The sequence below is a fragment of the Carassius gibelio genome, chromosome B19 (assembly GCF_023724105.1).
Source record: "Carassius gibelio isolate Cgi1373 ecotype wild population from Czech Republic chromosome B19, carGib1.2-hapl.c, whole genome shotgun sequence".
Lineage (NCBI taxonomy): Eukaryota > Metazoa > Chordata > Actinopteri > Cypriniformes > Cyprinidae > Carassius > Carassius gibelio.
Genome location: NC_068414.1, coordinates 24,650,993 through 24,672,257, shown reverse-complemented (window position 1 = coordinate 24,672,257; position 21,265 = coordinate 24,650,993). Strand labels below are relative to the sequence as shown.

At 37.1% G+C, this 21,265-nt stretch overlaps 1 protein-coding gene across 2 annotated transcripts in view; it reads left to right on the top strand.

Moving 5' to 3' along the window:
* LOC127979490 (exostosin-1b) overlaps window positions 1-20,439 on the top strand; it is a 66,809-nt gene extending 46,370 nt beyond the window's left edge. For both annotated transcript variants that reach the window (XM_052584994.1, XM_052584993.1), the window contains 9 exons: window positions 776-883; window positions 2,272-2,391; window positions 5,178-5,310; window positions 7,273-7,391; window positions 11,496-11,591; window positions 13,835-13,924; window positions 16,522-16,682; window positions 18,228-18,399; window positions 18,490-20,439. In XM_052584994.1, coding sequence (XP_052440954.1) covers window positions 776-883; window positions 2,272-2,391; window positions 5,178-5,310; window positions 7,273-7,391; window positions 11,496-11,591; window positions 13,835-13,924; window positions 16,522-16,682; window positions 18,228-18,399; window positions 18,490-18,675 — 1,185 coding nt within the window. In that variant the 3' untranslated portion in view covers window positions 18,676-20,439. The remainder of the gene's footprint in view (window positions 1-775; window positions 884-2,271; window positions 2,392-5,177; window positions 5,311-7,272; window positions 7,392-11,495; window positions 11,592-13,834; window positions 13,925-16,521; window positions 16,683-18,227; window positions 18,400-18,489) is intronic.
* Window positions 20,440-21,265: the final 826 nt, after the last annotated feature.

Sequence of the window (21,265 nt, the reverse complement as noted above, 5' to 3'; positions counted from 1 at the left end):
AAACTCTGTCCCTTTCTGTCAACCTTTTGGATGTTAATTAAAACATTAGTTGCCCCGTTTATGAACCTTTCTTTTTTTAACGAACAGTTATCGCCCCCACTAGTTGCTTTGAAGAGATTTTATCATAAGGATGTTTTCAGAAATGTGGCCCTCACAAGCATTGTGAAACAATACCGTGCACGCACATACTTTAACATTAGCTCTCACATACAGCACGCGCACCTCTTCACGTCTGGAGCACAGACCCTATTCCCCTGAGTGTGTGTGTGTGTGACCACTAGAGCTGAAGCCCTGCGGCACTCGGTGCTCGGCTGACACCTTTCTGACCTCTTTTGAGTGGCAGGTCATCGTTACGTCAAACAGCCGTCAGACACAACAGCTGCTCATCCCTCTATTTCTACACATCTCCCGCACTTCAAAGGAAATTCACTTTTCTCTCCCCATCCCCTCTTCCCTGTTTTTCCTTTTCCCAACCCTCCATTTTCTGTCTCTCCCTCTCTGTATTTACTGTCATGATGTGTAATTGTATAAGTGAAGTGGAGACTGTAGGCGTCTGTGCGCTGGACTCTTCGAGTCAGTATCAGTAACGAGGCTAATGGCTTTTCTGGCATTCAGTACAAGCAATTTAATATGCGTCCCATTGTGTTTGTTCTGTTTCTTATTTATCCATGTGTTTTCTCTCTTTGTGCTGTCCTGTAATCAAAACACAGCACATATGACTCACGCTGTGGCCCCATCACTCTGTCTGTGTGTGTGTGTGTTTGTGTGTTTGTAGGCGGCCTGTGTGCCGGTCATGCTGAGTAACGGTTGGGAACTCCCCTTCTCGGAGGTCATCGACTGGAACACGGCTGCTGTGATCGGGGACGAGAGGCTCCTACTGCAGGTCTGAAATCTAATGTGTTTATATTGCATTCATTCCAGAATCTCTTTTGTGTTCTGGCCAAATACTATAATAGTCATTTCAGACATTGGGCGTGAAATCAGCTTGGTTAGAGCTTTTAGACCACCTCGGCCAGTTTTGCTTGTTAATTATATTCAAAAACACCTAAAATGATTCCCATCCAGACATACATGTACTCCACGGAGGTTCCAGGATTTCCTTTGTTGAAGAGAAATTTATATATATATCTTCATGTTCCCCAGAAAAAAAAGGTTTGGGTGAACTATTTCATGAACAATGGAAATCCTGGAGCTACAGAGGAATTGTGACTCGATTCTTGTTATATTACCGCTGTCAAAAGATTAAAATATTCACAATTAATCTTGTGTTTTTTGTAAAGACTGATTTTGGTTCGCTCAGAGGGAATATATAAAAAATGACTTGTTAAGTTTTGATGATAATTACATACAGAAACTGCTAATGTCTTAAAGCTCCCATCTGGACTCACTTATAAATAAATTTGTCATTAAGGTTTTTCTTAGAGAAAGCTTCTCTATGATTGTTCCCTAAAACGTCAAAATATGATTCGAAACAATCTCAGGTGAGAGAGGAAAACATTCACTTGGCAAGTCTGTTTTTCACCCACAATGTGAATTGTTTTTAAAGTCAATAGTAGTAGAAGTAGTAGTAATAATAATAATAAATACACCCTTTTTAATATTTAGAATAATGCTAAATATTATCCAATATAATATGCCTTCAAATAAACCCACATTAGTGTTGGTGAACCCACAGTTTGGATTCACGTCATTAGTTGTAGTGGTAATAATAATAAAAATAATATATCCTTTTTAATAATTTAATAATTAATTATTTTATCATATTTATTTAGATAATTTAATAATTTTATTATATTTGTATCATCATCATCTAATGGAATGGTAATGATTAATGATATTCTATGTTGATTTCTATGTCTGCTGATGAAGAGGAATTTACTGATGGACTGAGACAAAACAAATTGAAAACTTGGATCGTGTTTGACATGTGACTTTTGGTCCTGGATCAACATTCCTGTCAAATGAAGATTGTTGATCCAGGACGTCTTACTTGGCTAAAACACATTGTTTGCTCTAAAACGTAGCTTGGCCTGCTTTGGCCATCTTAGTCTGATATGATCCAGTTCTTCCATAAGGACTATGATGCAGATTATTCAGGTTTTACAGATTTGATTTGTTTAACCAAGCATTATGAGATGCCATACACCTCATACACCCCATATCCCTCTGTTTCCCCTTGTTTTCATTAGTTCTGTTCATACATAACCTCTCTAGCAGCAGGACACTGATTTATCACACTCTCTCTCTCTCTCTCCCCCTTTCCCCGTGCAGATCCCATCCACGGTGCGCTCCATTCATCAGGATAAGATTCTGGCTCTGCGACAGCAAACACAGTTCTTGTGGGAGGCCTACTTCTCGTCCGTGGAGAAGATTGTGCTCACCACTCTAGAAGTAAGCGATGACTGTTCAGTCACGCCATCTCTCTCTCTCTCTCACACACACACACACACACACACTCGCTCTCATTCCACAGCTGTGACACCCACAAAAGCCGCTTCAGACACACATGCTGGGTTCAAGTATTTTGTCAGAAAGTGTCGAATTATGATGATTTATTAGAGGTTGTGCTGAGTGCGTACACATTCTCACGCCTTGTTTAATTCTGTATGTCCCTTTTATCAGTGTCTAGGAAATGATGCGTGACATTGGTTCATTGACCTCTCCTTAGAGTTGTTAGCTTGACTAGCATTTGGCCAGACACCGAGCTCAAATATAGCGGCCTCTTAAAGTATTTGGATGCTTTTGTGCTTTTCACTGAAACGTTTTCACTCAAATGTTTATTTGGCACTGGTATATATAAAATGTGTCCTGTAAGAAGCTTTGTTAGTGTAACTGGTTCCCATGCTTCTCGGATCATTGCAGTTCATGTTTAGAAACGGACAGTGTCCTACAAATGCATAGCATCTACAATTAACAAATCACAGCAATTAACCTCAGAAGTCCATGAGTTGGCGACAGAGCTGTCAGAGCCCCCCAGCCTCCCACGGCGTGGGTGCAGCGTCATTGCAATTACAGCTAGCATCCCAAGAGTTGCTTTCATCCGCTGCCCTCCATTTGGAAGATTGCGGCCATCCTGTTGCGAGATTGAGTCGTCAATCACATGTCTTCAGTCACTAAAAGGGAGGACTTTTAGCTGAGCAAGAGGGAACAGCCTTTCATCAGCCTCTCAGATTGGGTTTTTAAGATGACAGGTGGGGTTCTGCAAGGTTGAAAGACCACGGCTTAATATCAACGCTCGTGTCAAATGGTTATTGACTGCTCTGGTGGGAGCAAGAAGAAAACAGTCAAACTTGTGCTTTATATTAGCCACCTCAGATGACATTTTCTCATAATAAAATATAATACAATATAATGCAATATAATATAATACGTTTTTTAACTGTTTGACAGTTTTTTTTATATAAAATAAAAACTTATTTTAGAGCTTCAATGCACAGGATTGTCAGTTTAGAGCTTCTGAGAGCAATAATGCTTAGTTAGTGCTTCTGGTCAAATTAAGCTAAAACAAGGCCAGATATGCTGAAAAGCTTCTCTCGCTGTGAGAGAAAGTTGCTTTTACAATGTTAAGTGCAAAACTTGCAAAAATGAAAGATCTTTCTGAATTATCAACTAAAGTGTTTTTTGCCATGCAGAAAGACAGATTTTGTGTTCGATGTCCTATGGACAAACTTATTTTAGAGCTTCAATGCTCAGGATTGTCAGTTTAGACAATTTGAGAGCAATAATGCTTAGTTAGTGCTTCTAGTCTAATTAAGCTAAAACAATGCCATATATGCTGAAAAGCACTTTTTTTAAAGGCTGCATTTGATTAAAATCCATTTAAAGCAGTAATATTGTGGAATATTATAACCATTTAAAATAGCATTTATTTTTGTGATGGCAAAGCTGAATTTTTCAGCAGTAATTATTCTTCTCATTACTTAGTCTTCAGTGTCACATGATCCTTCAGAATTCATACTAAATTGCTGATTTTTAACGATCAGTGTTTAAAAAAAGAGTTTTGCTGTTTAATATTTTTTGTGAAAAAGAAAAATCAGGTTATTTTGATAAATACATGGTTAAAATGAGCAGTATTTATTATAAAAATTATACATTTTTAATGTCATTTGTTAATTTTAATGTATCCTTGCTGCATAAAACTATTCATTTCTTAATAATAAATGACCCCAAACTTTTGAACTGTATTGTGTATTACATTATATTATGCCATTTTAATGAAAGTATTATTCTTAAATGCGACACGACAAAATACTGATAAGTTAAAGCATTTTTTTATAAGCTTTTTTATATTTTTCTGATTCTGTTTGGTACTTCTAAATTACACACTTCACCTTGAATGCCTCGTTTCTTCACCATATTAATTGAAGGCTTCGATTTGTTGCCCAGATTCCTCTTTGTTTAATCATTTAGAATCGACATGCATGATTAGTCCTAATTACCATTATTTATGCAGAACGAGTTTATCTTCTCCATTCACCTTCCCATACACCTGAACCAATTATGCAGCTGTGATTCTGTCTACAGAAAATGGCTGTGTTTGTATTTGAAAGTTATATTAGTGTTCGGTGAACGTTGTCCATGGAATCTCCCCATCCTTCAACTGATTGAATGCATTCCAGATGCTGCTCAGTCAATTCTACAAGACTTTTGTCATTTGTACCACAAAAAAAAGCCTCCAGGCTAGTATTAAGAAGCTGCAATGAAGACACAATCTCAGAGACATTCAGCTTGTGTGGAAACCCGTTCCAGTTGCCAACGATTAGGCTGTCACTAAGCCAAGCCGCACCACACCAAGGGGCACAATAAAAACCAAAGACGGCGACGACGACGACAACAACAAAAAAGCCTATCAGTCTTTGTCTCTTTTTACAGCAGCCATTCGTCCCTGAGAGCCTCACTCAAGGCCAGAGAAGCAATTGCTCCTCTTAATGCTGGAGCAGCTGATTGGCACGAAGAGAGTGGTGAAATCGCTGGAGCATTTGATCGTTTGTCTCATAGTTTATAGACCCAGAGCTGCACCTCAACTTGAAGTTTCAATTTGAAACATTAATTTAGCCTTTCACGAAGACCTCTCCAAATGACAACTCCACAGCTCTCATGGGCGAGGAATTTAGCTGGAATTGTTTACACGGGCTGTAATGCAGGCTGTTTATTTGTTTGTTTACTTGTTTGTGTAGATCATACAGGACCGAGTGCTTCAGCAGACCTCCAGGAGCAATCTGATGTGGAACAGTCATCCCGGTGGACTTTTTACACTGCCCCAGTACTCATCCTACCTGGGCGACTTCCCTTTCTTCTACGCCAAACTTGGTAATTGACAATCATCATCTTTATTGCACACACGGTTTTTCCACAGTTAAAGACTAAATCTGTTTCTAAAATTGTGCTTCTTTTCCCTATAGTGCACTATTAGGAGGTTTGCCATTTTTGTAGTGTTGTCCAAATTCCAAGTGAACAATCATGTAGAGATTTCTTTTATACCTATAATGCGCTGAATATTTGCTGAAATAATATTTAATAATCAAATGTTGAAAATGTTGAACATAGAGGAATACATTTTTCACTTCAGTCATTCCATCAGTTTTTATTATGTGCTGCTAATAGTCTTAAATTGTCATAAATTCATTAAAAAAGTTAAAATGTAACAATTAATATTGCCATTGATTCTATCAAAAATATAAACTCAAAAAAGATATTTATATTTATTATATTTATATAAGGGCTGGGCAAGTTAACATGTTATCAGATTAACACAGTCATTGATTAATGAATAAATAATAGACATCTAATATGATCTTTATTTGTACGTTTTCTGAGACTTCAGGTACCTTTTCACTTCTTGTGCTTCTGCTGACTAATATATGAATAGTGCACATAAAGTCACGTCCACTATTTCGCATACTAAGTGTAAATTGCAATTAGATGCTATTATCCAGAGTGAAAATTGCATATTTTCTTAGCGATAGATACTGTTTACACTTATCTCATTAAAATAAAATACATATACTGTAAAATATAGGAACAGTATTTCTTCTGATTTCGCTCACTAGTTTCTGTTGATTCAGATTTACTATATAGGGATTAGGGAATGAGTAAACAAGTGAGTGATTTTGGACACAGCAAAAGTCTTTCTTTAATATTGTGACACCCTTTTCTCCTAAACTTTCAGAAACTAGTCCTGCATGACGTTTTGAGGTTACGTTCAAATGTTTCTGGAATTAATGAGCTTTCTAAGACATGACAGACAGGCATTATGGGACTTTAGGATTGTCTTTCATCTTTTACAGACATGGGTCTTCTTGTCATAGCCAAATTTGTGTCTAGCCTCATTCTTAACCCAAGTTGCGTTGTCTCTGGTTCTCTCCTTTATCATCGTCTGCTCTACTTTGAAACACCCTCTCCTGCCATCTCTTAATTGCAGAGGTGTCTTGATATCTACAAATTTGCCATGTAGCTAAGTGACAACCATTGTACAACGTGATAGATTATCGACCAGCCCTGTGTAATTGGATCGCAAAATCCATATTCACAATCTGAAGTCGCGCATCACCACAGTTGCTAATGCAGCCCACGCATGCCTCTGTCTTAATCTGCACTGCTTGTCAGGCCAATCAATATAAAAACCGTTGATTGAGCACCTCTTGTTAGCGGGGAAGATGTAAGTGTAAAAAAAAATAATGTGGTAACCAACAAGAATTATTATTATGTTTGTATCGGTGTAAGAATTATCATATGGGATTGTCACCACTGCACCAATTAAACATGGTGAGTTATTTTGAGATGAGGGAAACATTCCAACTTTCTGTTTTATTGTCTCATGGGCAAAGTGGGCAATGGATGAAAAACGTGCTGCATCTATAGAGAGATGGGCATGATAATTAATGCCATTATCATTGATTGTAATTAAACATGTACTCTATTTAATAACTCTTAAACATGGATTATTTATCTCATTAAATCCCACTTAAGCCATACCATTAAATCATATTGCTTGAAGTATTTTATAAATATATTTGGCATATTATAAAACTCGCACAGAGCTCTTCAGAAAGCTTCACAGAATATGAGTTTGAAATTTTGTCATTCAATAAGCTGTATGCATCATTCACCTCTCGTGTTTGTTAAATATTTTATTAGATACTTTTAACTATGTTTAAATCCATTCGATGGAATTCCATAGGTATCCTTTCGATATCAGTGCACATGTGCAGCATTGGTCTGGCATATCTTTTTTTTTCTGATTATGGTTTTCAAATTAATTCTCTTTTTTAGGGATTAAGCCGAATCCCAAATTCACTGCTGTTATCCATGCCGTCACACCCCTGGTTTCTCAGTCTCAGCCTATTCTCAAGCTCCTCGTCTCAGTGGCAAGATCCCAGTACTGTGCTCAGGTAAGATCCACTTCTTTTGAAGGTGGATTCATTCATTAAAACAATGGCAGTTTACTGCATATATCAGTATTTGCTGAAAAAGTCCCAAATTAAGATGATTCAGAGATTAACCTGGCTTTAGTGTCTTTATTTCATTTAAATAATTCAATATTTATTACTTTTTTTAATGCAATTGTACCAACTTGGTGGTTCTCAACCACTGGGTCTCAGCAAACTTAAAGGGTCTCTGCAGGATGATTTAAGTATTTAAATTAATACATTATTAATATATAATAAAAGTCAAACTCTGATCTTATTTAAAATGCTAAAAACTCATGAAAAATCTATAACCGTTGTTCTTATGGGAGAGCATGCAGTTCCTGAAATCACAAGATGGTTATCAGTTTAATATATCAATCATTTTAGTTTTTGTTTATATTAACAAGCAGTTTCATCATAATGACAGCAGAAATATCAAAAATATCTTTAGAATATATGAGCCTATAATAATATATAATATTGTGATGGACAATCATTCAAAAAGAAGATGACCACTGCTCTAATTTAACATTAAATTAACATCGCTGCTATAAATCCTATAATGATCAAAACAACATCTGTATGAGAATCAGAGCTGACTGCTGTTTTTGACACAATCTAGTTACTTGGTTAACTTTTTGACAGCTTGAGGCTTCCCATTAGGCAGTTTGAAATCTGAACTTCAGAAAATGTTGAAATTTGTTTCTTCGATTTGATCTGATAAGGACACAGAGCGCGGTTGTTTTCCTCTTGAAGATGAGTGGATATCTCTCAATGTTAAAAGCGTCATACTTTCAGTGCATCTGGAAGACTCGTCTCTGCCGCCCCCTCAGTTTACACCCCTCTTAAACCTCAGGGACTGAATCCGAGCCCAGCAGCCCTGTGCGTTTCCATGGCATCCACTGCCTTCTGAAGTGTTTGCCACCCTGGGAACCAATATGTATCGATTCGTCTCTAATGTGCAGGAGAGAGAGAGGGGGGCTAGTGGGGGAGGAGAGGTGGGGAATTAAATGCAACGTGTCCCCGCTGACTGCGCGAAGCATGTTGCGCACACACAAGCTGGTGCTTTTCTCAGACTGTCTCCTCTCTTCTCCGCGGGAGGGCTTGAAAAGACTCGACTGCTGAACGCTTGGCTTTTGTTTCTCCGGCGGAGCTTGAAATGAGCACGCTCTACTCCAGTTTAAGTGGAAGGATGGGAATAGCTATGCTAGCCCCTTTAGCTACAATTCATCAGCCAGAGTCTTTCCGCAGAGGAATGGAGAGGAAGGAGGGATATAAATAAACTAGGAGAGGCAGAGGAGAATGACGGGTGTCTTGAGTTCATTCTGGCAGGCTAGGTAACTGAGATTGAGGCCCACTGCTGTGAGTGAGTACGCATGTACCTCCACCCCCGAAACTGGGGGAAGTTGATAGAGAGACCGTCTGTGTTTAAAGACATTGCAGGAATGGATGATAGTAAAAAAAAAAAAATTATTATTCCCATTTAAATTAGGTGCATAAACTATTTACAGGATCCCTGCAAGTACTAAAATGTTTGAGGTTTATTTAATCTAATTTAAGGTCATAAAAAGCTTAAATATCCTAAATGGTATAACGGGAGTGTAAATTATCATTTTAAAAGGTCTTAAATTTGGGAACAGAAAAATTGCATTTTATTTTGGGTGATGTAATTAAATGTGCACCGCACGGTCAAAGTCAAAACTGCTGTGTCAGTGCAGTTCGCAGTCAGTGAATACTGCAGATTTATGCTAAGTGATTTCTTACGACCTACTGTTGAACGAGTGCATATTTTATCTCTCAAATCTTTTTCGGTGAGCAGCTAGTAGTAGTGTAATATAGACATTTTGAAAATGGATTTCTGATTTATTTTGGGCTTGTTTATTATTTAGATATCCACATTTTTTCTGGTTACTATTGCCATTATGGTTGGACAATAAGCTGTGGTTACACCTGCGGTTCTTTTAAGGTGTCCTTGTTACGGTGTAATTATATATTGAAGTACTGAGTAATTTTAACTACATGTACTAATTATGTAAAATGTATTGTTACTATAATAGTAAGTGCATGTAACGTTTAACAAGGACACCTGAAAATAAACCGTTACCTAAGCTGCTTCTGGAATTTAATTCACGGTAAAGATGTGTAGCTTTTCTGTGGGCTGCCCCGTAACAGGAAGGGAACACTAAATACATTAACACATTCAAGATACAGTATATAGATTTGTATTCCCTTTCTTTATGTAGTGACGTATTGGGCACAAAACCAAATGTCTAATTATTGTGTAAAATGTGTATTTTAAATTTGCAGTTACCAAGTTTTGCTAAAATAAAAAAAGTTTAATTCCTTTTTAAGTTTAAAGATTTTTAATTAATTTTGGTATAAAAGTCTTTCATTTGACTTTGAAAAACTGAACAACTTAACTAAAGCTTCTTAATTGGAAACTTGGAATAAATTCAGTACATTTATTAGGAAATTTTTACTAAGTTTGAAGACTAAATTGATTCCATCCAAGCTATCATTTGTATGATTCTCACGTCATACTTATACAGTTGTTGGATGACTAGTTGACTTCTAGTGGATTCATAGTTTAAATCCACCCCAGTATGGAGCTTCACTCATGTCAACATGCTTTAGCGTTCCTGCTCCTATCTTTGCCTCGCTTGTCTGCATTATCAAAAAAAATCCAACCTTCAGGCTTTGTTTTGTTTCTGAGAGTTTAAGTAGTTTAATTAATGTCTCTGATCTTATTATAGATTATAGAATACTTTGAGTTTGAAGAGGCCTCCTGATCCTCCTGCATGTAATATCATTAGACAGTCAAGCTTTCATTTATTATGTTCTGCTCTGTGGCTTGAGAGCTACGTGACTCTGCGATTGAGAGTTAATGAAGTGAAAGATGTGGTTAAGTAAAAGGCTTGATGGCTGTTTATATCACCAGCGCATTAAAACAGAATTTTAAAATCAGTGCATTAATGTAGTACTTTTTCATTTTGAACAGAGCTTGCATGTCGTAATGATGCTCATCGAGCCTGCATCATGTCCTGATGCCCTTTCAAATGCATTCGTGAACAAAGAGTGCCCTGAAAATGAACATTTAATAAATCTCATTTTGATTGAATTATGAATGTTTAATAAAAATACATATTCACACAGAAAATATCATTGTTCATTTTTTTATTAAGGAAAGCTGATCAGCAAGTCTAGGTCTTCACCCAATTTCACTTTCACACCTTTATTGATTTTCTGTCAGCTTATTCAGTGTATGCATATCTGTTCATGTTTTGATGTCAAGACCAGAGACCTGATCTTTTCAGCATTTTAAATTCTCATTTATATGCATTTATTTTTCTTGTGGATTTTTACAGCGGTCTGTCAACATTTTGTTGTTCATAAAAAATCCCCTGAAAGTGTGTAGGGCTCTGTCGGAGTATTGGGTTGAGTCCAAATACTTGAGCGCTCTTAATGAGTTATTTAACCCTGCTCTGTGAACTAACTGACTTCTAAATCACAGACACTCTCTCAGAGTAAGGGCCCCTCTTAAAATGTTCCACATGAAACATTTATGAGTGTGAACATAAAACCAGAGCCAGTCACTTCAGCCGGAGGTGTAATCACTCAAAGACACTTGAAAGTGACAAAACAAAATGAATATATAAAATAAAAAAACCTCATGACTATGACAAGCTGTAAATTGAAACCGACATCACATCCCAAATTTGGGACATTCCAGGCTAATGCTAGCACCAGAAATGTGTGTGAACTTCACAAAGTGAAAGCCCTCAGAGAATCCCTGACACGTCACAATATGATATGTTTGGCTTTCAGCTGCACATGTTTTGCGGTCACATGCTCTATTTAAGTGTGGCTTTTTAATGAAGTATGACTGTGTATAAAAGTACAGAGTACAGTTTATTATGATTTGTATTATTTCATTTCTTTGGAAAGAAACATATAAGCTGGGGACTGGATCTGAATTTATGGGTTTATTTTTGCCACGGTAATAGAAATGTACTGTATAATTCAAAAGAATGCATAGTTTTGGAAACGGTTTTGTTTCTGATCTCTCTGTTTCTGTCTTTTTCACAGATTATTGTATTGTGGAATTGTGACAAGCCTTTACCTGCCAAGCATCGATGGCCGGCCACCTCAGTGCCCATTATTGTAATCGAAGGAGAGAACAAGGTGAGATATGGTTTCTTTATGGTTTCAATACGTTTTCCCAAGTGGTTTACATTTTATTTTAATCATGTTAAGGCTGAGAAATGACATTAAGACAGCATTACATGTGTCACAGTCTAAAAATAAATTGAATAAATAAATGCATGACACTTTGTGAATACTGGTTTTAATGTATACTCTCCTTTTTTTATTATAAAGTAATACTTTTATTCATCAAGGTGCCTTAACTTAATCAAAAGTAACAGTAAAAACTTGTATGAAGTTACAAAAAAAATGCTGTTCTTGTGAACTTTCTATTCATCGAACAATCATGTAAAATGTATCGCACAAAAATATTATGCAGCGCAACTGTATAATAAGAAATGTTTCCAGAGTATAACATCAGCATATTAGAAGGAATTCTGAAGGATCATCTGACACTGAAGACTGGAGTAATGGCTGCTAAAATTACATTTCATTTGAAATTGTACTAGTATTTCACAGAATCACTGTATCTTTGATCAAATAAATGCATCCTTGGTGAGCAGAACACAATTCTTTCAAAAACATTTTGAACGGTAGTGTACAGTATGTGTAATGGGTTTCATTGGTAATTAAAGTTATTACCCTGAAAATATTTTTCAAAAAATCGTGACTACATTAATATGTATTAAAGTAAAATATTAGTGACACACAACACAGCATCCCACACTTTTGTAGTTGTTGATGAGAGGGACTGTGAGTGTTTGGAGCAGAGAGGGATTAGTTTTCCTCTGGCTGAGGGAAGAGAGCAGTGAAGTAGTGCCAGTCAGCCTGTGGTTTGGACGGCTTGTGGCTGTCTTGTTTACAGAGTGGTGTGTCCGTGTGTGTGTGTGTGTGTATGTGTGTGTGTTTTCCCACCCAGACTAGCTGACGAGGAGACAGCTCTTTTAAGCTGTGATTGACAGCCTGGTCCCATGCCACACTGAAGTGTTGCTCTGGGCATTTTCCTTATTAAACACTCCCATTTCTACACTATATGAGATCCTACAGAGAATACTGTGCCTTTCAGACTCATTTCCTGTGCTGTACTGCATTTCATTAAGGGCTGCATGAAACCACATTAACTACTTATTGAGAATTGGTTTAATTTTTGTGTGAAGTGCAAAATTCAAAGGAAAATAATATAGGGCAGGACGTGAGTTTAGCCATTGGGATTTGAGTGTGGAAAATAATTCTATGTAATTTTGTGATTATTAAATTTCCTGTCTGTGCGAGCTGAGTTGTCAACAAAAAAAAGTTTCTAAATGAAGAATAACAAGCATGCAGAAATCACACACTGTGTGATATGATTGTAAATAAAGGTTATTTTTTTAAGGGAAATTTTGGTAGCAATGCACAGAGACTAAAATTAACATTTTCATTTAGCCAGAAACCAAAAATGTTGGTAATTAAATCTTGAGTAATTGAACGTCGGTGTTCACAGTGTTGTTTTATCATCTGATAAATGAAACCAGTTACAGTAATGTTCTTCTGCAGCCAAGCTTATCCATGTTTTGTACAAGAAATGGACACTGATATAGTCAAAGCACAAATATTTTCTGTTTCAAACTAGTTAGTAGTAATTTATTAGTGACTGATAGTAGTAAAATGATAGTAAACGATATGACTCGACTTGTTTCTGTGGTATGGCACTGTAGCGTCTGGATTTGAAGGAGAGAGATGTGAGACTTCCAGCGTTAGATTTAATCTGGACTTCACAGGGCCGTCGCTCACCTGCACGTTCTTCATCTTTCACCTTCATATTGTGGCGGTGCTTTCTAGAAGTGCAGATTGTATGTGGAGTGGTCCCTGTGAGCACTGCTGGCAGACCGTTTGTGTGACTGAGGGGGGATTTACTGTGGGAAGCGTATGTGTATTTCCTGTTTAGTTGTGCTTTTACACACGGACCTCTTATGAAGCATTTATGCGTCCGTTTGTCGCTCCCTGACACTGTTTTGACATTTAGTGCCGTCGAGGCTTGTTTTGTTTTGATAAAAGTAAAATAAAATGCTTGCATGTGCGTCTATGTTTATGAAGTGCTCTGAGGGGATGTGTGTGGGTGGCCTGTTGTTGTATGCGTCTGTGACAGGACTTTAATGGGTGTCTCGTTTTGTAAATTTCCACGTCTTATTAGTGATCAACCACACATGCGTAACAGAAGCCAAATATTTGGAGTTAAATCCACAAATCTTTCCTTGTATTATATGATATAAAATCTGAGAGTACGTATGTTTTTCTGTCTGTAGGTCATGAGCAGTCGGTTTCAGCCCTATGACAGTATCATCAGCGATGCAGTGTTAAGTCTGGACGAGGACACGGTGTTGTCAACCACTGAGGTATGGACTATAATTCTCTCTCTGAGTCACACGTCAGCAGTGAGGGAGACTGCCGTCCTGAGCTCTGTTAAAAGATGCTGTCAAAAGATTAATCACATCCAAAATAAGTGTGTACTGTGTATATTTTTATGTATATATAAATACACGGTATATTTTGAAAATATTTACATGTGTATATATTTATATTCATATAATCTATATTACATATAAATACATTTATACACTTAAATATATACATGCATTTGTGTGTATTTTATATATTTAAAAAATATATACACAGTACCAGTGTTGGGGAAAGTTACTTTTAAAAATAATGCATTACAATATTGCGTTACTCCCTAAAAATTACTTTACTTGGTTACTTTTTATGGAAAGTAATGCGTTACGTTACTTTTTCAGTCTGGGCAGGGTGTGCTGGTTTGTTTTTAATATAAAAAGTTATATTTGTTGGTAAATGTAAAAGCCCTTTCACACCAAAAGCTAAGTGAATAAGTCTCAGGCTGTAGAGAAAGGAAATACACGACTCTACAACAGAACACCAAAAGAAGAAAGTTCAACATACTTCAGCAGTAAAAAAAGAGGCGCAAATGTAGAGTAATTTTTGCTTTTAGTATGGTTGAATTGAATCATTTAAGATCAGTACCAAAGACGTCGGTTAATAAAATGGAATTAAATAAAGGATATTTGTGTTATTTAAAATTTAATTATTGCAGGTTTGCATCACATTCTATTTCACATTCTGTTGCATTTCGTTGTTTTTATTCATTTGTAGGAATACTTTTTTTTAATGAGATTGATGCATTAATCTCATTAATTAATGCATGTTCACTTTTATTCTAGAAATACAGTGATATTTCTCCTGATTTTTCTCAACATTGGGACAGAAGAGCTGTTAATCAATAAATGGGGAAAAAGTTACTGGTGTTATTGGAAAATAACTCAGTTTTCTTGTAAATTAAAAAGTAAAGCATTACTTTACTAGTTACTTGAAAAAAAAAAATCTGATTGCATAACTCACATTTCTTATGCGTTACCTGCAACACTGCACAGAACACACACATATATTATGTAAACAAACTTATTGTGGATGCAATTAATTGACAGCACCAATTTAAATATTGAAGCTGATCCGTACAGTTTTATCAGCGAGGTTGTTTTTTGACATTTTTTTTCTAATTATTAATTAATCAATCTAGAATGCTAAATTAATACATTAGAATAATTCACATTTATTAATATAATTAACATATTTAAAAAACTGTGAAATAAAATGTGAGTACCACGCATAAAAAATGTGAACATCAGTGAAGGACATATTTACAAAGATTAAATCAATAAAGTGATAATAATTTGATATAATTAAATATAAACACAAATAAACACACAAATAAAGAATTATTGCAGATCTACATTCAGATATAAAATTGCTAAAAGAAATTACATATATAATGTGGATATATAGAGACACATATTCTGTGTATATAGCTTAGAATGTTTTTATTATTAATACTTTTATTTAGTATGGTATTTAGTATGGAACGGCTGGAGCATAATGTTATGTATAAATGTTTAGCCAATCATAACAAAGCCATTTACATAAAGGTACAGAGAGATGAAAAATTTTGGATTTTTTTGTTGGAAGACACATTGAATAACATCGTAAGTGTGCTTCAGGGGATGAGATCGCTATTAAAAATACCACGCATCCATTGCAGCTAACAATGGGGCAGATATCGGGTCCATAACCCTGTAGCGCCTCAAAGTGAAAGACGCCTTATCATTTGAGCAGGGTTGTGATTGCTCCCTTCTCAGCCGCTCTCGGATTAAACCCCCAACCTTTCAGCTGGCAGTGCAGATTTGGCAACCACTATGCTTCCGCCACCCATAATCAGCTCAGCATGGCCTCTTCAGCCCTCGGATCCTCCCTCTCTCGGCTTCTTTCTGTCCCCTGCATCAGTGAGTGGCACTCTGCAGCATACAGCGATGAGAAATGGCCGTCTCTTATCAGAGGCAGCAGAGTCAGCGTGAACGCACACAGCTGAAGTCAACCTCCTAAACCTGTCTAGCCCTCCTGTGCATTCCTCTTTTCTTCCTGAAATGGATATCTTTAATCATGTGTTATCTTGACCACACTGCAGGGAAACTCCAATTACTCGTTCTTTCTTGAACTCCCCCTCCCAAATCACCCCATTTGTGTAGCTGGAGACTTAGTTTTGGCATTACATGTGAGGTGGGTGTACTGTCGGTGGGGTTACACCAAGGTTTCAGTGTACATGGTCTTTTTGTGTGTGTGGTGTACGAGTGTGGTTCCATCAATTCACTGCTGACTCCAGATCCTGCTGAGGCTCCGCCGCTGACACTTTTGATGTGTTTCAGTAATTATTTGTTTAAATGCTTTGATCTTGGAAAAAGGAGGGCATCTTCTCAGCGAGCAGCTTTGAAGGCGTGTTTGTGTATGTGTTCGTATCTGTGTGTCTGGTTTTTGTCACGAGAGAGCCTTCATGCCACCATCCTCGATTCCTTTTTTCTTCTTTTTAACTCTTTCTAGCACTGGTTTGGTAAGTGGCTTCTAACTTGAGCTCAACGTTGCCTTGCAGGTGGACTTTGCCTTCACGGTGTGGCAGAGTTTCCCTGAGAGAATTGTGGGATATCCTGCCCGCAGTCATTTCTGGGACAATAATAAGGAGCGCTGGGGTTACACCTCCAAATGGACCAATGACTATTCCATGGTTCTCACCGGAGCTGCCATTTACCACAGGTACTGCATCTGGAAACAGCTGCTTCACTGAGGAAATTAGGGCAGTGCTTTCCCTTTACACTATACAAATATATACTCTCTCTCTCTCTCTCTGTCTCTCTCTCACTCTCTCAATGGTTTGGGATTATTTTTAGCCAGAAATAAAAACTTTTAAGCAGTGATGCATACATTTGTTTAGTTAAAGGAAAGACTGTATTTCAAATAAATGTTGTTCTTTTGAAATTTTCATTGTTTTAATTTTGTTAATCTAACTGATGAAAAATGTTTGCAGTTTTTTCCTATGACTACAATGACACTAAAGTCAATAGAGGATAACAGTGACTATATCAACATGCGATATCATTGACAATAAACAACAAGATAAAATGTGTTTTTATTTTCTTCTGAAAAAATAAAAAAAGAGCTTTCGTGTGTGGTTGCCAGATATCAAAAGGTCAGTTTAAAAGGATATATTTTCTGCCCAGTGTTTTGCTTTATTTTTGTGCTCGCTCTTCATTGTGGAAGCAATGTCAACAGACAAGTGCAAAATTAACTTTCAACAACAATATGAACTGTGTTCAATATTGATGATACTAAGAAATTTTACTTGAATGTCATATCACTGATAGATCGAATAAAAGCTTAATTTAAAAGCTTAAATTTTAAATAAATAATTTACTGAAAATCTGGTAATTCATCAGTACTAAATTAAAAGCAGTAAAATCACAGACACATTTTCATAATTAAGTTCTTTAAAATGGAGACTACCATTACAACAAGTAGACCTGGCAATATTTGTAAAATATTAATTCAGCAATAAAAATCAATCTTTAAATTAAACTGTCTCTGATCTAGCATTTAAAGAAAGTCTCACCATACACTACGCAGCGCTATGATCTTAAACAGGAAGTACAGGAAATTTCCATCATGGTAATACCACATACATTGAGGAGATGAAAAGGTCATTTTTCTTTCACAGAACTTATCTTATCACAGAACTAATTATATACAATTATTTTCTTGCCAAAATAAGTATTGTATTGTGTAATTGTATTTAACATGCTAATATATATATATATATATATATATATATATATATATATATATATATATATATATATATATATATATATATATTTTTTTTTTTATTATTATTTTTTTTTAATTAGTTATATTGTTGCAAAGTTTAATACCACATGTCACCACAAATAATGACCGAATATGATGGCACCAGCTTTAGGGGAGAATTGTTTATTAATTTTCTCAGAAATACATGATTTGCTGTTTCCATAGTAAGCTAGAAACCTTCAGCAAGGACACATTTGTAGGACAAGCAGCAATTATATATATATTTAAAACTGAAGCTCTTAAAAAAAAAAAAAAAAAAAGCCATTGATTAAATGACTGATTGGTTTTTGTTGCAGTTAATGAAAACAATCTATATATTTTATCCATTTTATATCCAGCACATTATGTTCATTGTCCTATTGAGCTTTTGTTTATGATTTGGTTGTCTTAACCTGTCCTTGACAATGTCCATGTTCTTCATTCCATCCTTTTCTCCAGATATTACCACTTCCTGTATACCAACTTCCTGCCAAATAGCCTGAAGAGCATGGTGGACCAGCTGGCAAACTGTGAGGACATCCTCATGAACTTCCTAGTGTCCGCTGTCACCAAGCTGCCGCCCATAAAGGTCACACAGAAAAAACAGTACAAGGAGACCATGATGGCTCAGGTAAGTGAGAAAAAAAAAGCCACACTCCAGATAATTAAACCTACATGAGCTTGAGCAAGCCACCTAATCTTGTGCATCTGTTCCTCTTAGTCATCTCGAGCCTCGCGCTGGGCGGACCCAGACCACTTTGCCCAACGCCAGACCTGCATGAACAAGTTCGCCAGCTGGTTTGGCGGCATGCCACTGGTCCACTCCCAAATGAGACTGGACCCCGTTCTGTTTAAGGACCAGGTCTCCATCCTCCGCAAGAAATACAGGGAGATCGAGCGGCTCTGACCAGACTGGCGCCCCTTGTCGGACGTTCAACAGGGGGCCGCAAGAGACTCTCCGGAGCAGAGGAGGACCATAGCAGAAGAGCCCGTGGCTCAGTTTTCCCTTCAGCAGCACACAAGCAAAGGACAAACACGGGCCTCTGTGGACCTCCAGACACACGTGACACACTTTTAACTCTTCTGAAGATTTAGTTTTGTTGCAAGGTTGGTAACGAATGCCACAGAAAAACTTTCCCAGTACACGAGCGAGTTGTTGGACGACAGGAGGGACGCATCATCGTGTTAGCACTTCTTCATCACGCCACATCTGGATCCATCCACCCTCCCGCTTCGGATGTCAACATCATGTTCTCAGTTCTTTCCGAGGTCTCGAGCCATGATTGTGTACGATTGAGCTCATATGGTTTAATTTCCAAGTTTTTGAGGTATTAGGGGTTTTTTCCTTTTCAAAACACTTCATAATCATTTAGTTTCACTGGAAGGCTATGATGTAGACGGTGCAGGTGAATAGTTCACAGACACAGAATATAACTGTGAGCAAAAAAAGGGCCGTAACATTGCATTCGAAACGGCGATCCCTCTTATTAGTTGCATAACCACCATTCAAACACCCTGCAGTATTTTATTTCTTATATTTAAAAATGGTGCCAAGACTAATGAGTTGCCTTAAGTGGCTTGTCAAACCCTCCCTACCTAATTAATTCATGCAAATCCACCTTAAAGTGTATTAAAAAAAAATTAATTAGAATTCCCTAAATCCTCACGTTATTAAACAGCCCGACTCAGAAAAAAAAAAAAAATGTTTGTCATAGTCAATAGAAAAATTAGCATGGAAACAAAGGCAGAGCTTACAGTGCAGGAACGCCATCTGTTTAGGTGTGAAAACTTTTGTAGACATCAGCGCATGACAGGTTGCACCGTAAGGACTTATGGCCGTAATTTAAGTGAGATGTCTCTCACCTCCTTTATCTTCCCTGTCCCTGTGAAAAATGAGCTGTCCATCAAAGTTCAATGCCACTGCCTCATTTCTCCTCTTCAGCCTGCTATTTTAAACGCAACTCCTTCACATATAAAACTCACTCAGCCACAAATGGACACCTGGCTTATTTCTGTCCACTAGAGAGTGACAAGTGTATGCTTCCTTTACATCCTTTCTTGTTGATTTCATATCAAGGGAATGGTTCTCAAGACGTTGGGCCCCTCCAGTGTTGTTTCTCTGTGTTTTCCAGAGTCAGAGTGGAGCGTGTTGTCAGCCTCCACTCACAGGTACTTGAATGTCTGATGACTTGAAGGAGTGCCGAGCTTTAGTGGCCTTTTGTGAAGGTGACTGGACTTAAAATGTGCCAGCTGTGAGCCAAAGCCTTTTTTCCTTTTCATGTTTTCTTCACATAATGCATCAGAATTCGGTTGATGCTGTGACATGATGTACACTACATGTTTTTTGGGGGGTTCCCTCCATGTGGACATGGTCTGCCCACGCTGAAATTTAAAAGCATATCTGACACTGAATGTTGTTTAGGAACCCTTCAAATGTTGTGCGTTGTATTTTAATAAGCATCATGACTTTAAAGGCCTCCGAAATTAGCAGTAATGTGATTCATTTGACATTATTCGAACTGAAAATCGTACATTTTAGTGTCCATCTTGACATTTAAGTTTAGGTGCTGGCTTGAATCTTGTTATACAAGTGTGTGAATTTAATTTCAAGTCCCTGAAAGCTTCTAATATGATTGCCCTCTTAACTGTTGCATAAAATCTTCATTTGTAAGTAGTTGTCTTTGTCATCCTTTTTCTGTTTTAACAAAAATGGCCCACATCTGGTTAAGTTTTAAGTTCAGCAAACCAGCTAATATAAAATGTTATATCCCGCGTTTATACCTATGATTGTCATTGTTATAATGTCATACCACAGAATCAACGTCTGGCCCCGCACAATTTCATCGGCCAAATTATAAGACACTTCAATGTACATAATACTTGTTCACACAGCTTGATCTACACAATTCTATGTAGGATGATGCAACTGAGATGATTTTAGGGAGTAGATGTGTGCATCAGATGTCTGTTTTGATTAATATGTGCATCCCGTCACGATGTCATTGCCAATTCTGTCATCAGGGCTTGTGATGTGCCCAGCATCATCAAGATCTGCCCAAGGCCCTTGTCAGTGTGGAGCATGTGCGCAGACGACACACTGATAGCTGTGTGCATTGACGCCATTTCTTTTTGGTTTTTTTTTTTTTACTACCCAGCTTAACGTGACAAAGCCATTCATTTGAAATTGGCCTGTTGAATGCTGCTGCTACCACTACACACTTGCAAGATCACCAAAGAATCTTGGCAAATTTAAAATCATGCAATTGTATTGTGTTGTCATTCTTGTATGGTTTCTCTACCTTTTCATTCCGTCAAGTTCATCCTGTTTCAATGTAAACTGGTAAAATTAGCATCTGATTTCTCTTACATTACTGTCTGTGATTAGCAATAAGCAATATAGAGTCATGCTCAAAAACATCACTGATTTCTCCCTGATTGTGCCTTTTAATTCAATTGAGTTTGGACAGAAGCGGCAAAATCTTAAAAATAAATAAAAT